This window comes from Sugiyamaella lignohabitans, chromosome B (genome assembly GCF_001640025.1).
Source record: "Sugiyamaella lignohabitans strain CBS 10342 chromosome B, complete sequence".
Taxonomy (NCBI): domain Eukaryota; kingdom Fungi; phylum Ascomycota; class Dipodascomycetes; order Dipodascales; family Trichomonascaceae; genus Sugiyamaella; species Sugiyamaella lignohabitans.
Window position 1 is genome coordinate 4,368,710 of NC_031674.1, and position 11,460 is coordinate 4,380,169.

Below are 11,460 nucleotides of genomic sequence, written 5' to 3' on the forward strand. Positions count from 1 at the left end.
AGAGTTGGTGGCAGTGCCACCACCAACAATTGCCACTTTCATGTTAGAAGATCATGTTCTGGTTTACAGTCTGACAGGACTCATTAAGCTTACCCCACCAATACCAGCCTAACCCTTATCAATGCCAGATAGCTGATCGTTTTCTAGACTTGACAAAAGAAATATGCTGCCTGTATATAGCCTCTGCAAAAAAATGTTATTTGTAATTTATACAGTATATATTAATCTCTAACTGGAGTGAGGCCAGTTCCACCATCAACTAAAATATTTTTCAAGTTTTGGAAGCAGTTCTCAATCGCTCGGGCAGCCGAAGAAGGGGTTCTTCCACCTATGTGTGGGAAAATAGTGACATCGAGACGTTTTAACAATTCAGGGTGTACTTCCGGTTCATATTCGAAAACGTCAAGGCCAGCAGAGGCAACTTTTCCTGATTTCAAGGCTTGTACAAGGGCATCTTCATGAATAAGGGCTCCCCGTCCAACATTCACAACCTTCGCACGATCTGGAAGTAGTTTGATTGTCTCCTCATTCAGGGTATGACGAGTCTCATCTGTCAATGGCAAGGCGAGGGCAAGGAGATCTGAAACTTTTGCAAGAGATTCAAATGAGTCGTGATAAGTCAAAGGGATTCCTTTCAAAGGATCAGAATTTTCTTCATCTTCAGAAAGTTTGTGACGTTTGAAATAGTGAACGTCCATGCCCAATGCATGTAACCGCTTTGCCAAAGCTTGACCAATTCCTCCAAATCCAGCGATTCCAACACGCTCTCCTTGTGGGGTTGTAGTGTTATATCCACCAAGGGCAGGACCCGTATATTCACCCTTATGATCCTTATCAATCTTGTCCAATGGCCTTCCAGTCTTAATATCATAAGTGGCAGCAGCTCTGATTGCAGTTCTGGTATCACCTTGAGTACGTAAAGTGTACTCATACAAGGTAGTATACCTATAAGTTGACAGAGCCAGATGAAGTGCGATATCACTAACCTCATTGGCGGACATGCCTGAGGAATTGCACAAAATGATACCCTTCTTTCGAAGAGCTGCCGGATTATATCGGTCGTAACCGGCCGATCCAATGACCACTACCTTGACTGAAGCTGGTACAGCTTCCAAAAGGTCTCCTTCTAGACCGCCAACGGGCTTTTGAATAGTTAGATATGAGTTGGCTCAGTCATTACCCACGTGGTAGGATCTCAGTCCCGGCCCATTGTGAATATTCGACTTGGCTTCAGTACCATATCTTAACTTACAACAAATCCTGTCCAAATTGGAAATATCCCCTCGATATCACTAAGTTTTGTTTTAAAATCATGGATGGTTTGTTCCCGACTAACGAGTTTATATACAACAAAATCGAAGAATTCGCTGTACCTGTCTAACACACTTTGCTCGATCCTTTCTACAGGACCGACAAGAAGAACCTTATTTTTACGACCAGCTGTCATGTTGGAGAAAACACTAAGAGACGAAATAAAAAAACCTAAAGTTCTATAGCTTGAAATATGTGAATTGTAAGTCCTCTTCTAGTTATATACTTTTCTATTGGACGTGGCGTAATCTAATCGGCTAGTTCTGTCCGCTCCGCTTTCCCGCTTTATACGTAATTTGCACCGTTAATCAGATCATTGATCTATCTCAAAAGATAACGGCTGTCGGACTGCGAACTGCGTGCAGCATTATCATGCAACGCCGAGTATGCGGACAGATAGTCTAGCACTACGATGGCGTGCCGGCCACCTTTGAAAATTGGTACCTAAGAACGTGAAAAAGATACCTGGTACTATTTCTTGTCCCAATTCCGATTATGAAAGTTCTATACTTATTGTACTTCGACAATAAATTGTGCACTAGAAACTTGTTACTGGTGTTCTATTGGCTGCTATCAAATATTGTTAAATCAAAAGAATTAGCCACAGCACTTTATCTACATTTTTTTGTATCAAATTTTCTAGAGCGACAAAATCATTTGGCAATTGGTTTACAGATCAAAGACATTTCAATGGAACGGAACGCTCTTGACTAGTCAGTCCCATTACCTGCCACTCAGCTTAACTAGTACATTTTGACCGATCTCTCAGCGAAAACCCGAACCCGCATAATGACTCTTTTTGATCTGCGTTATCACAGCTGAAATGAAAAATTTAGGAACTTGGAACTTTTCTGCTTATCATTCGATCTCTGTTGTTGATAACACACAATTGCTTACGCATTTAATTACAATCCAAAGATGTCTAAAGGAAAGGTTTGTTTAGCTTACTCAGGTGGCCTTGACACCTCAGTCATCCTAGCTTGGTTGCTTGAACAAGGATATGAGGTCATTGCTTTCTTGGCCAATGTTGGTCAAGAGGAGGACTTCGAGGCTGCCCGTGAGAAGGCTCTTAAGATTGGTGCTACTAAGTTTGTTGTTGAAGATGTTCGTCGTGAATTCGTTGAAGAGCTCTGTTTCCCCGCCGTCCAAACTAATGCCATCTATGAGAATGTCTATCTTCTGGGTACCTCTTTGGCTCGTCCTGTTATTGCTCGTGCTCAAATCGCTGTTGCTGAGCGTGAGGGATGTTTCGCCGTTTCTCACGGCTGTACTGGTAAGGGTAACGACCAGGTTCGTTTTGAGTTAGGCTTCTATGCTCTCAAGCCCGATGTCAAGGTCATTGCTCCTTGGAGAGACCCTGAATTCATTAAGCGTTTCGCCGGTCGTAAGGATTTGCTCGATTACGCTGCCCAAAAGGGTATTCCCGTCGCTCAAACTAAGGCCAAGCCCTGGTCTACTGATGAAAATCTGGCTCACATTTCTTTTGAAGCTGGTATTCTGGAGGACCCTGACACTACCCCACCCAAGGACATGTGGAAGCTCACCGTTGACCCTACTGATGCTCCCGATACTCCTGAAGATTTCACTGTCGAATTCAAGAAGGGTCTTCCAGTTAAAATCACATATGAGAATGGTAAGACTGTTACTGATGCCGTTGAGCTTTTCTTGACTGCTAACACCATTGCTCGTCGTAACGGTGTTGGTCGTATCGACATTGTTGAGAACAGATTCATTGGTATCAAGTCCCGTGGTTGTTATGAGACACCTGGTCTGACTATCTTGAGAACTGCTCATATTGATCTTGAAGGTTTGGTTTTGGATAGAGAGGTTCGTGCCATTCGTGACACCTTTGTTACCCCTACCTTTGCCCGTATTCTATACAACGGTCTCTACTTCTCCCCCGAAGGTGAGTACACTCGTGCATTGATCAACCCATCCCAAGTTACTGTTAATGGTCAAGTTCGTGTCCGTGCTTACAAGGGTTCTTTGACTATTTTGGGTCGTTCATCTTCTACTGAGAAGCTGTATGACGCTACTGAAGCTTCCATGGACGAACTCACTGATTTCGATCCTACTGATACCACTGGTTTTATTGCCGTCCAATCCATTCGTATCAAGAAGTACGGTGAGGCTAAGATTGCCCGTGGTGAGAAGTTTTAGGCGTTTTATTACCACACTTTGTTTATAATTAAATAATTAATCTATTACTGTATAATTTTCACTCTCTTCTACAAGGTCCTGGTGTTTGTCACTCAGGTTTGAAAGTTGAGCCGTGCGATGGCCCCTCTAAGCCTAATAGGGGAGATGGGATGTGGAGATTCGTCTCAACTGTATCTACTAGGAAACAGACACAAATAGGGCCCAAATCTAACTTTGGTTTGGGACATATAGCCATGAGGATTTTAGCTAATACATTTGCAGTATTACTGGCTCTTGGTGACTTGGTGTCCGTCAATGCCGCCGATGGTCAGACCCAGCAAGTCGAACAGTTGTCGTGGCAAGTACGTCATATGAAAGAAGAGCATGGTTTTGACCAATTTGACGCTTTGTCCTTCTTCACACTTCATGATTCGGATGGATCGAAAACTTGGACATCTAATGATATTCTCAACTTGTATGGCTTGCTAAATGATAAAGTTGTGGGTGATGGCACTGGTATGGGAAAGCATGAAGAAACCGAGAATATTCCTCAATCCACTAAAGATCATGTACTGAAGACTGTTCTGGGCATGATAGATACGGATAATGATGGGATTATTTCTTTAGAAGAATGGCGCATTTTCACCGAGCGTGGTGGCGAATTACCCGATTTTGGACTAGGACCGGGTCACCACGGCGATTATGAGTACGAGTATGAAGTTCACCATTGGCTGGAGCACCACGCTAAAGACGACCCCGACGTAAAGAATGTACATCCTGAAGATATTGAACATGAAAATCTATTTCATGCTCATGAGCATGGCGATGACGCTAAGAATCATGAGGGTTCTTGGGAAAAGGTACAGAATATTCCACTTAAATATAGGAAACAATAGCACTTGACCACAGTAATAGGTTACCAGTGCAGGACACTAGTATTCCTAGCTGGACCTGGCATATTTTATATGAGCATACTTGCACTCGTCACGTTTGTTGTATGATGATTAAAAAGTATTTCATGTGTGTTGCATTAGTAAGTAAGATAAAATAAATATATCCTAAAAGTAATATTAGGAACTGAAGTCCCGCAAAATCTGTAGGCAGATTTGAGAAAGGCCCTGGAGACCATTATCAGCTAATGTTGACACTACTCCATCGTGTATCTGTTCTAAGACCGCCCGTCCGCCAAAGTCACCGAAAACAGGCTCTACAGTCGCTATCCCACTTCCATGCGGATAGCTGACAATAGACTGGGCATCATATCGAACCTTGATGCAAACTTTGCAGGGCTGGCGCTTCATTTGCTTGTCCTCCAGAAGTAGATCAATGGCAATAAGCAATTCCTCTGGCACCTCTGACATTGAAACGCTAGTCATAAATTCGAGTTCAAGCTTTGAAATGGCACTATTAATTGCACAGGCATTGTCCCACATCTTATTGGCCCGGGCTATAATAGACTTGATATGGGCATGTTGTTTAGATTGATGGTCAATTTGTTTTTGAAGACATCCACGCAATAAGGCAAAGGTGGCGGATTCATCATGAGATCGCGTTACAATAGAACCGGTCACAATATTCACTTCAAGTGCTAGCCCATTGACAAATTGAAGACTCAAAACATCTTCCTTTAATTCGCTACTAGACAATCCCACGCACTGAGAAAGCCACTTATAATTGCTTTCCAGAGCGTGCATCTCCTTATTATCAACGATTTTGTTGGCTTTAAGAACCTGTTCGGCTTCTTTGACATGATCGTGTAGGGTCTGCTTTTCTGACCGTAACTTCTCAATCTTTGCTATCACAGATTCCCTGCGGTTTCGTAGTTCTTCGGCTGTCTTTCGCTGTTGTATGGCGTTCTTTTTTGCTGATTCGACCTGTTGTCTACGATCAATCAATTCCTCTTTGTTATAGTTCGCCAACTCTGAAAGCTGTTTCTTCATATTTTGGATGTCGCCGCTTAACTTTTCATGTCGTGCCTGAGCTTCACGATTCGCCAGCTCAGAGATAGTCCGTTTCTCATGCAGTATTTCGATATCTTTTGCGAGCAGCTCCCGATTCTTTTCCAGGTCTTTGTTTAATCCATTGGTTAGTTGCCGTCTCCATTCATACCAGGCTCCTTTTGCTTGCTGCCGAGAGAAGTTTTTTAGAAGCAAAAATTGTGATTTCATGATTTGCTTGGTATCTGCCGAGGCATCAACATATTCTTGGAATAACACAGGATTATCTTCCAACACCGATTCCTCCCACTGAGTAAAGAACTCCTTTGCATTTTTGATGTCATTCTTTAATTCGTGGGAGCCAAAGTCATACATGTTTAGAAGAGGTAATTTCTGAGATGCTACCCAATAATCTTCTTCCGTGGCTCCTTCGACGGCCTCCTCAGGTATCCCAAAAGAACTATGGCCCCTAGAGTTAGACAGAAATTTATCCATGAAATCAATTGATATCATTGACAAGAATTCATTTAAAGAAATATTATTATCCGTAATTGCAAGTGGCTTTGTCGGGGATTGTTGAGTTTTTTCAGTTTCAGAATTGATCTCTTCAGGATTGAGGAGAGGAATGTGCAGCTTTGGCTTTTCTGGAGACATCAAAACGATTCGTTCTTGCAAAGCCTTGATGGGCGTTGTCGCGGTTGATACCCGCATGTCTAGCCTAGTGCTCCAAGTAGAAAGTGATCTCATCGAGTTTTCGCTAATTATCGTGCCTGCCGAATGGCTGTTCGCCTCATTCGCTGCCGTCTCGCTGCGTTCTCCTTGGATTCTGTCCAACGAACCTTTTTTTGCTGGGTCTTCAAGAATAATATTACCTACTGCCCTAGTAATATCCATTCCGGTGTCTTCATCAGCATCTAATTCAAATCGGTGTTGAATACCTCCAATAACCTTGGTTACATCCATTGAATCATCCGCTGTGGCATTATCAGATCGAAGCACTTCTATCCCATGTACCTTTGAACTTGGTTGACTCTCTTGATGAAGGGCCCTCACTCCTCCTACTGCCTTGGTTATATCCATCGTCTCGTCATTCCCACTAATATCAAGGTGAGACTTAATTCCCCTCCCCACCACTTTGGTTGCTTCCATCATCGAGGCATCATCGTTATCAGCGTCATGCCGTAGAGATTGTTGAAGTCCACCAACTGCTCGAGTTATATCCATGGACGTATCTTCATCGACATGTTGAACAGCAATATTGTTTATGTCTTCTGCATTTGATTGCAGAACTTGACCGATAGCTCTCGTAATGTCCATGGAAATTTCATCTGGGGCATTTTTATTATAGTTTCGACTTGTAAACGCACTGCTAGACCCTTCCACACTCATGTTCTGGATGGCCCCAAAGGTCTTCGTTAAATTCATTTCGTCCCTCTCATCGTTATCATCGTCATCGTGGCTCCCAGGACTGTGTGTTGTTCTTAGGCCAGTCCCTACAATAGTTGTCAGCTCCATTCCGCCTTCATCTTCTCCGTCTTTATTTACCAATGATCCTGTTATAGCCCCAAAGCTCTTTGTCAGCTCCATTGTTTCTTCTACGTCATGTGGTGTATCCTCAGCAGAACTCTCCATGTTGGTGGGTATTATTTTACCTGCTGTATCAGCATGATGACCTTGCGTTCGCCGTCCCCCAAACACACTGGTTAACTCCATATCATCGTCATAATCCTGTACATTTTGGTAGGAAGGATTCACTTTTGCAGGCTTTAACGGTTCTAAATTTGAACCGGGGAGGATTGTAGATATGGTAGGGTTGGCCTCTTTTCTCGGAGGTGAATCAAGGTTGATTAGGATATTGTCATTACCTAGCTGACTTGGTTGAGAACTGTTGGTTCCAAAGAATGTGCCTAGAGACGGTGAGCCTTTTGTAGGGGACTTCTTACTATCAAAAATAGCGCCAACATCATCGAGTGTCAGATCACTATCACGACCGTCTCGATGTGGTATACTTGGACTGGTCATTTTCATTCGGGGCCTTCTCCCAGGGGATTTAATCTTAGGAGGTGACATAAACTTTGCATTTTTTTTTGGTGAAATCCCTTTTCTAGGGGAAGTATTTTGGGGAGGAGTAGCTTCATCCTGTGATAAGTTCCTGGATTAAGTTAGTGATTATGCCATGAGCATCTGACTCATATACTTACCACTGGTAAGTGGTCGCTTTGGGAGCAAAACTGACACGAGGCTTTTTAAGGATTGTTGTATTTGCATCATCGATTGTCGCGGTGCTAGCCGTTCTCATGACGCCAATAACAGTGTTGTCTTCATTACTAGTCCTTTGCTTTAAAATTCCACGGGTGGGGGCCAATGATGCCCGACTACTGTTTCGCCTTGGAAGCGCTTGTGTGAATGTGGCGTCCCCATCAAATACTATTGGCATAGATCCAAAACTGATAGTATTATTATCTCCCATACTCCTTCCAAGAAAGGGTATGCTCTTAGTGGTTGCTATGTTCGCAGATTTACGGCGTGCTATTGCTGCAGCCGATTTCCAGCCGGATCCTGGTATCAGCTCATTTTGCTTTAATGGCATAGTCTGACGTCTAGGGGATCTCCTTAGTCCCTGTTCATTTGTGTTATACATTTTAATATCCCAGAAAAAGAGTCTTTATGTTGCTTGAAAGACCAACTTCCTCAGATGCAAGATGAAAGTAAACAAACATAACGCGTATATGCAAGTACACACACGGCTGTAATTTTAATCAACTCATGCATGCATAGAGATTGTCCCACGCACGTTTCTTTTGTACAGCCAAATATCATCAAAAATTATATTTTTTTTCAATTTCATTATGTCATTACAGTCTAAATTCATTCATCAACAATTGCAATTTCTTACCATCCGAAAGATTCTTCGAAGTAATCGATTCTAACTGGGCTGTCCACCAGCTTGTCCGTAATGGCTTTCCTAACGTCGTCATTCATCTCATGAGGTCCACAACATACGAAAGCAATAGAATTACCAGCCTCCGAAACAGTTTGGTTAACGATTGAATGCATGTTTGGTCTTCCACATACTCTGGGAATAATGCTGGGAAGTGATGAGGCTTGTCTTGTGGTCTCACTGACATCTTTTTCCTTATCTTGTGGATTGGGAGACTCGGCGATTTCAACGATACTTGATGATGAAGACTCAAGATTACCGATATGAATCTTTACGTCGACTCTGGAGTCAGAGGCCAAATGGTCTAACTGATCAGCAAACCATTCTAATGGGCGTTCATCAGCTATGGCCCAGACGAAGACAATCTTTTGGTTCTTACCAGTTTTACGAATGAGCTCATCAGCATAAGGATATACGCCTGTAATTCCGATACCTCCGGCTACCAAAACCACAGTTTCGTAGTGTTGAACTGGATGGTGGTGGCCATATGGACCCTCAAGCAAGACAGGTAAACGGGCAGTGTGATTGGGTTGTGTGAGAAGATAATCTCTAGTCTTCTGGGTGAATCCTTTCTTTACTCTGGTGAACAGAACTAATTTGCCTTCTTCTTCTTGCTTAGGAGAGATGGTAAGAGTAAAGGGGTGTGATTGCCAAAAACAGTTGGGACGGAGTACATGGATAAAGGCGTAACTTCCTGGATAATACTTCCAGCGTCTGGAGTAGTCTATCTTGTACTCGATGACATTTCCTTCGTGCAAGGTCACCTGTGCCTTTGAAGTTGGGCCGGACCAAATGATACGCACCCATCTCAAAAGTCTATCAAAACCCCAAATTGCAACGGTGGTATAGACATATGGTAAGCCTGTACTAGGATGTTTAACATGAAGCCATGCGCCTCCCAACGCAACTGCGGCCAGAACAATGTGCACAACCAAGAAGATCTCGTAACTCTTTGCTCTGAAATAGTGCATAGATTGCACAATCATGATGGAAATGAGGATAACTGCTGCAACTCCCCAAACAAAATAAGGAGACTGCCAATGAGTGTAATAAGCTGGACCAGCAACACTAATAGACATTGCAATTCCATGAACAACAAGATTCACAAATACGACTCTCGAGACCCATTTGTGGAAGACATTAAACGTGCTTAATGGCCAGCCGGTAATCCAAATGAGAAAATTGTTCCTACCACCAAACAACACAGACAACATTAGCTGAGAGACAACCAATTGACCAGATCTATTACCGAGTTCTTTGCTAAACTGAGTTTGCTCACTGGGATTGTAGAAGTTGTCATTATAATAATCATTCTTTGAAAAACAAAGGATATAATTAAGGATAATGTATCCAAGTATGACAAGGGCTTCTGAACGGAGAGGAATTGAGAAGGTAAAGCTTCCAGCAGCTTTAGGCTTGGAATGGTGATAGGAACCGGCAGCTGGTAGTAGGAATTTCTGTCTAATATGCTTGAAGAAGTGAATATTAGTCTTGAGGAGGATCCTAGGGAAAACATAGAAGCAGAAATTTGTCAATGCACGAAGAAGGAAAACACCACCCCAGTAGATCAAGACAGCAGCTGCGAAGAAGGCATCCCTCTTCTTATCAGTTGTAGGCTGATTGATAAGGGTGATTTCGTGGTTGTACACTGACTGAGGAACAACAAATGGAGACTTGTGGATGGAAGTGAAATCTTTGTCATCTGCAAGAACATCACGAGATGGAAGACTTTTGGAAATATTGAGGTAATCATAGTTGGATTGGACACATAAAGTCTGCATGGTCTTGAAAGCCTTTTTCTGCAGTGTCTTATTGTGTGCAGAATGGTCATTGATACAACCAACCACAGTTTCAATATATGGAAGGTTCTTGCAAAGACATTTGGGAACTTGCGCAGATACCTTTGCAGCTATTGGGACAGGACATCCAAAGTTGAACCTGGCAGCGGCAACATAACAGGCACTGCCAATAACCTCAGTAGGTGGTCTGCCTTTCTTAGGAGGTTTGGCAGTAGCACTGCCGGAACCAGTTGCTCCACTAGCAGAGCCTTTGGATGCAGTTGAAGTACCAGTGGCATCAGCTAGAGTGGCCGCTGATAAGGAGGAAACACTGACTGGGGCACCATATTGTGCTAGTACTCCAGATAGGGCTGATGTGATCAACGCAATCAGAGATAATAGCAGAGAGAATCTCATTTTCTTTATTTTTATGAATTGAGAGTGGCTCGATCCAATCGCAGACTAATGTCGGACAATCAAACGGCCGGGAATCATCTACATTTATACAAATATCGATACCGTTTGCACATCTTTTTTTTTTCCATATTACCCATCAATTATTTTATTTTTTTTTGTTGTTATCGTTCAGTGGGCTCTTGGATGCTCAAGCCGACACCGTGCATGATCTCACCTTACGCCTAAACGCCTATCAAGAAAGCTTCCCACAGGGTGGACACAAGGAATTGAAGCAAGAGCTGCTTCTCAAACCCGATATTTGCTTTTTCTCTCATTTGTTTGAAACATAAAGCAAAGGGAAGAGCGTTGCATCTTGACGTATCCTGACATGTGGTGATGCTGAGTACTAAAATAAATGACATTAGCTAGCAAAGAAACTACAAAAACAACAAAGTGTTTCAGATTAGACCCATTATATCTTTTTGCTTATTGGATGCTATTATGATACCTTTGGTGGGCCATTTTTAAGTGAGATGACTTTTGTGAGCTTCAAAATCAGATGGAGCTCGGCTGCCTTGTACATGAAATTAACGCAGGTGTCCCAAAGAGGCAGTAGCTTCTTATAGTTATCAGATCCGAAAATCTCGTTTCGCCAAGAATTTCTGTTTATGCAGCAAATACGTAAGACAGAGAGACTCCTGGTTGCTGGGGAGCTTCCCATAATCAAGGCAGTCACACACATTTCAGCCCGAAATGGAAATTAGATCAGATAAAATCTTCAACTGGGAGTAGATGTAGGACATAATGTGGGCCGTTACCGGCCGGTCTAGAAATCCATTGGTTGGGGTACATTGGTGGGCCAATGAAGGAAATATCGGGTATAGTAGGTCCAGATGTCATTGGGACCACTAATCGCATTAGTTCTATTGATAGTTTAAGTTTAGGGGTGACTGGGCAA

At 42.8% G+C, this 11,460-nt stretch overlaps 5 protein-coding genes across 5 annotated transcripts; 2 read left to right on the forward strand and 3 right to left on the reverse strand.

Moving 5' to 3' along the window:
• Positions 1–221: 221 nt before the first annotated feature.
• On the reverse strand, positions 222–1,001 carry AWJ20_3494 (glyoxylate reductase; the record flags this gene model as incomplete). The annotated part of the gene is made up of 1 exon (XM_018880515.1): positions 222–1,001. The coding sequence occupies one exon, from the start codon at positions 999–1,001 to the stop codon at positions 222–224; it is 780 nt and encodes a 259-aa protein (XP_018738327.1).
• Positions 1,002–2,229: 1,228 nt separating this feature from the next.
• ARG1 (argininosuccinate synthase) lies at positions 2,230–3,471 on the forward strand (the record flags this gene model as incomplete). The annotated part of the gene is made up of 1 exon (XM_018880516.1): positions 2,230–3,471. The coding sequence occupies one exon, from the start codon at positions 2,230–2,232 to the stop codon at positions 3,469–3,471; it is 1,242 nt and encodes a 413-aa protein (XP_018738328.1).
• Positions 3,472–3,704: 233 nt separating this feature from the next.
• SSP120 (Ssp120p) lies at positions 3,705–4,346 on the forward strand (the record flags this gene model as incomplete). Its single annotated transcript, XM_018880517.1, has 1 exon — positions 3,705–4,346. One exon carries the CDS (start codon positions 3,705–3,707, stop codon positions 4,344–4,346), a length of 642 nt encoding a protein of 213 aa, XP_018738329.1.
• A 174-nt stretch (positions 4,347–4,520) lies between these two features.
• Positions 4,521–7,409, reverse strand: SPC105 (Spc105p; the record flags this gene model as incomplete). The annotated part of the gene is made up of 1 exon (XM_018880518.1): positions 4,521–7,409. One exon carries the CDS (start codon positions 7,407–7,409, stop codon positions 4,521–4,523), a length of 2,889 nt encoding a protein of 962 aa, XP_018738330.1.
• Positions 7,410–8,279: 870 nt separating this feature from the next.
• FRE2 (Fre2p) lies at positions 8,280–10,523 on the reverse strand (the record flags this gene model as incomplete). Its single annotated transcript, XM_018880519.1, has 1 exon — positions 8,280–10,523. The coding sequence occupies one exon, from the start codon at positions 10,521–10,523 to the stop codon at positions 8,280–8,282; it is 2,244 nt and encodes a 747-aa protein (XP_018738331.1).
• Between the last annotated feature and the right edge of the window lie 937 nt (positions 10,524–11,460).